The 1,401-nt window shown below is 36.2% G+C and overlaps 1 protein-coding gene across 4 annotated transcripts in view; it reads right to left on the bottom strand.

Moving 5' to 3' along the window:
* LOC103477153 (gastrula zinc finger protein XlCGF57.1-like) overlaps nt 1-1,275 on the bottom strand; it is a 4,861-nt gene extending 3,586 nt beyond the window's left edge. For 2 of the 4 annotated variants that reach the window (XM_008430073.2, XM_008430074.2), the window contains exon 1: nt 517-942. In XM_008430073.2, the coding sequence (XP_008428295.1) occupies nt 517-594 (78 nt within the window). In that variant the 5' untranslated portion in view covers nt 595-942. The other 2 variants (XM_008430075.2, XM_008430076.2) reach the window with 2 other exon arrangements.
* Nucleotides 1,276-1,401: the final 126 nt, after the last annotated feature.

The following is a 1,401-nucleotide window of genomic DNA, read 5'->3' as shown; positions in this document are numbered from 1 at the left end:
GTGGGAAACTAAACCATTATATAGCCAACTGTGGGAAACTAAACCATTATATAGCCAACTGTGGGAAACTAAACCATTATATAGCCAACTGTGGGAAACTAAACCATTATATAGCCAACTTAAGGAGTATAGAAAAGGACATATAACAAGGAGGAAGCTGGTGATCAACCCTAGCCCAATAAAATCAGCCAGCTACGCTGATCTGAAACATTTTCTGAACGACTAACAATTTTATACTTTGAAAAAGAAGCTCTGTGACCAAAGAGAAAAAGGGTGAAGGAACTTGATCTAAATAGCCCCTTAACAGGAACCAAATGCTTGATCCCCAAAACCAACATTAAATACTTTGTGTTCATTTTACACAAAGAAACATAACAGCTGCATGAGAAAAAAAAAAGAAATCTAACTAATAAAATGTAAATGTGCATGTTTTTTCTTGTTGCAACACGTTTGATAAATAATCACTGCTTAAGCGAACATATTTACACTCACAAAATTTGAATAAATAGTACCGACTGATATTTGCATTCCAGATGAAAATTTAACCAAACAAACAACAAGCAGGTGAAATAAAGGAGGAAGCGGGCGACACATTGCAGTTCATCTTCTTATTAATGCTTCTTTTGCCGACACTTACAATCTGCGCAACAGAAAGAGCCTTTTAAAACACGAATCTATTTTATTATTTATTTAAAATGCAACAAGACATACGGATAATTTTATCATCGTCGCAGCCGATCACATCCGGTTCGTCATTGAATGGCTCTCGGCAAAAACAAATGATTAATTTACTTCTTACATAAAATGTACTATAATGCAAAAAGCAACTAAAAATAATGAAAGTCTCGGTAGTGCTGTGTAACGGTGTTTATTATCAACATGGCGCATTTCACAGGTTCCTTCCGGTCCGGTTTGTTTGAAAAAGCTTAAAATGACTAAAAATAAATATTCTTACCATTTTCTTTATTTTGTGGACATACGTAGGCGAGATATTAATAAATTAGTTACATTTCAAGACAGTTTTCGTCGGCGTCTCTCCAAACCTGTCAAAACCGTTAGCAGTTCTTTGTCTGCGGGGCCAATCCGAACAGTCCTACGGGCTTCCGTAGAAAGAATGGAACGCGAAAGTCACATGATCATGATGTCCACTATTCATCCTGGATTATACCGTTTGTAAACAGCTGAGGGGTGGTTGTAGTTTTTACGTTTTCTAAGAACTACTACTGTATTAATAACATTATTTAGAAAAGTAAGTAAGTCTAATCGATGGCTTTTGTGATTCACAAGAAAAAAATAACTGAATTAATCCACCAGAAATTTTCAACACACACACACACACACACACACACACACACACACACACACACACACACACACACACACACACACACACACACACAC

The sequence above is a fragment of the Poecilia reticulata genome, linkage group LG15 (genome assembly GCF_000633615.1).
Source record: "Poecilia reticulata strain Guanapo linkage group LG15, Guppy_female_1.0+MT, whole genome shotgun sequence".
NCBI classification, from domain to species: Eukaryota; Metazoa; Chordata; class Actinopteri; order Cyprinodontiformes; family Poeciliidae; genus Poecilia; species Poecilia reticulata.
The sequence above is the reverse complement of the archived record's forward strand: the minus strand, read 5'-3'. Positions and strand labels throughout refer to the sequence as shown.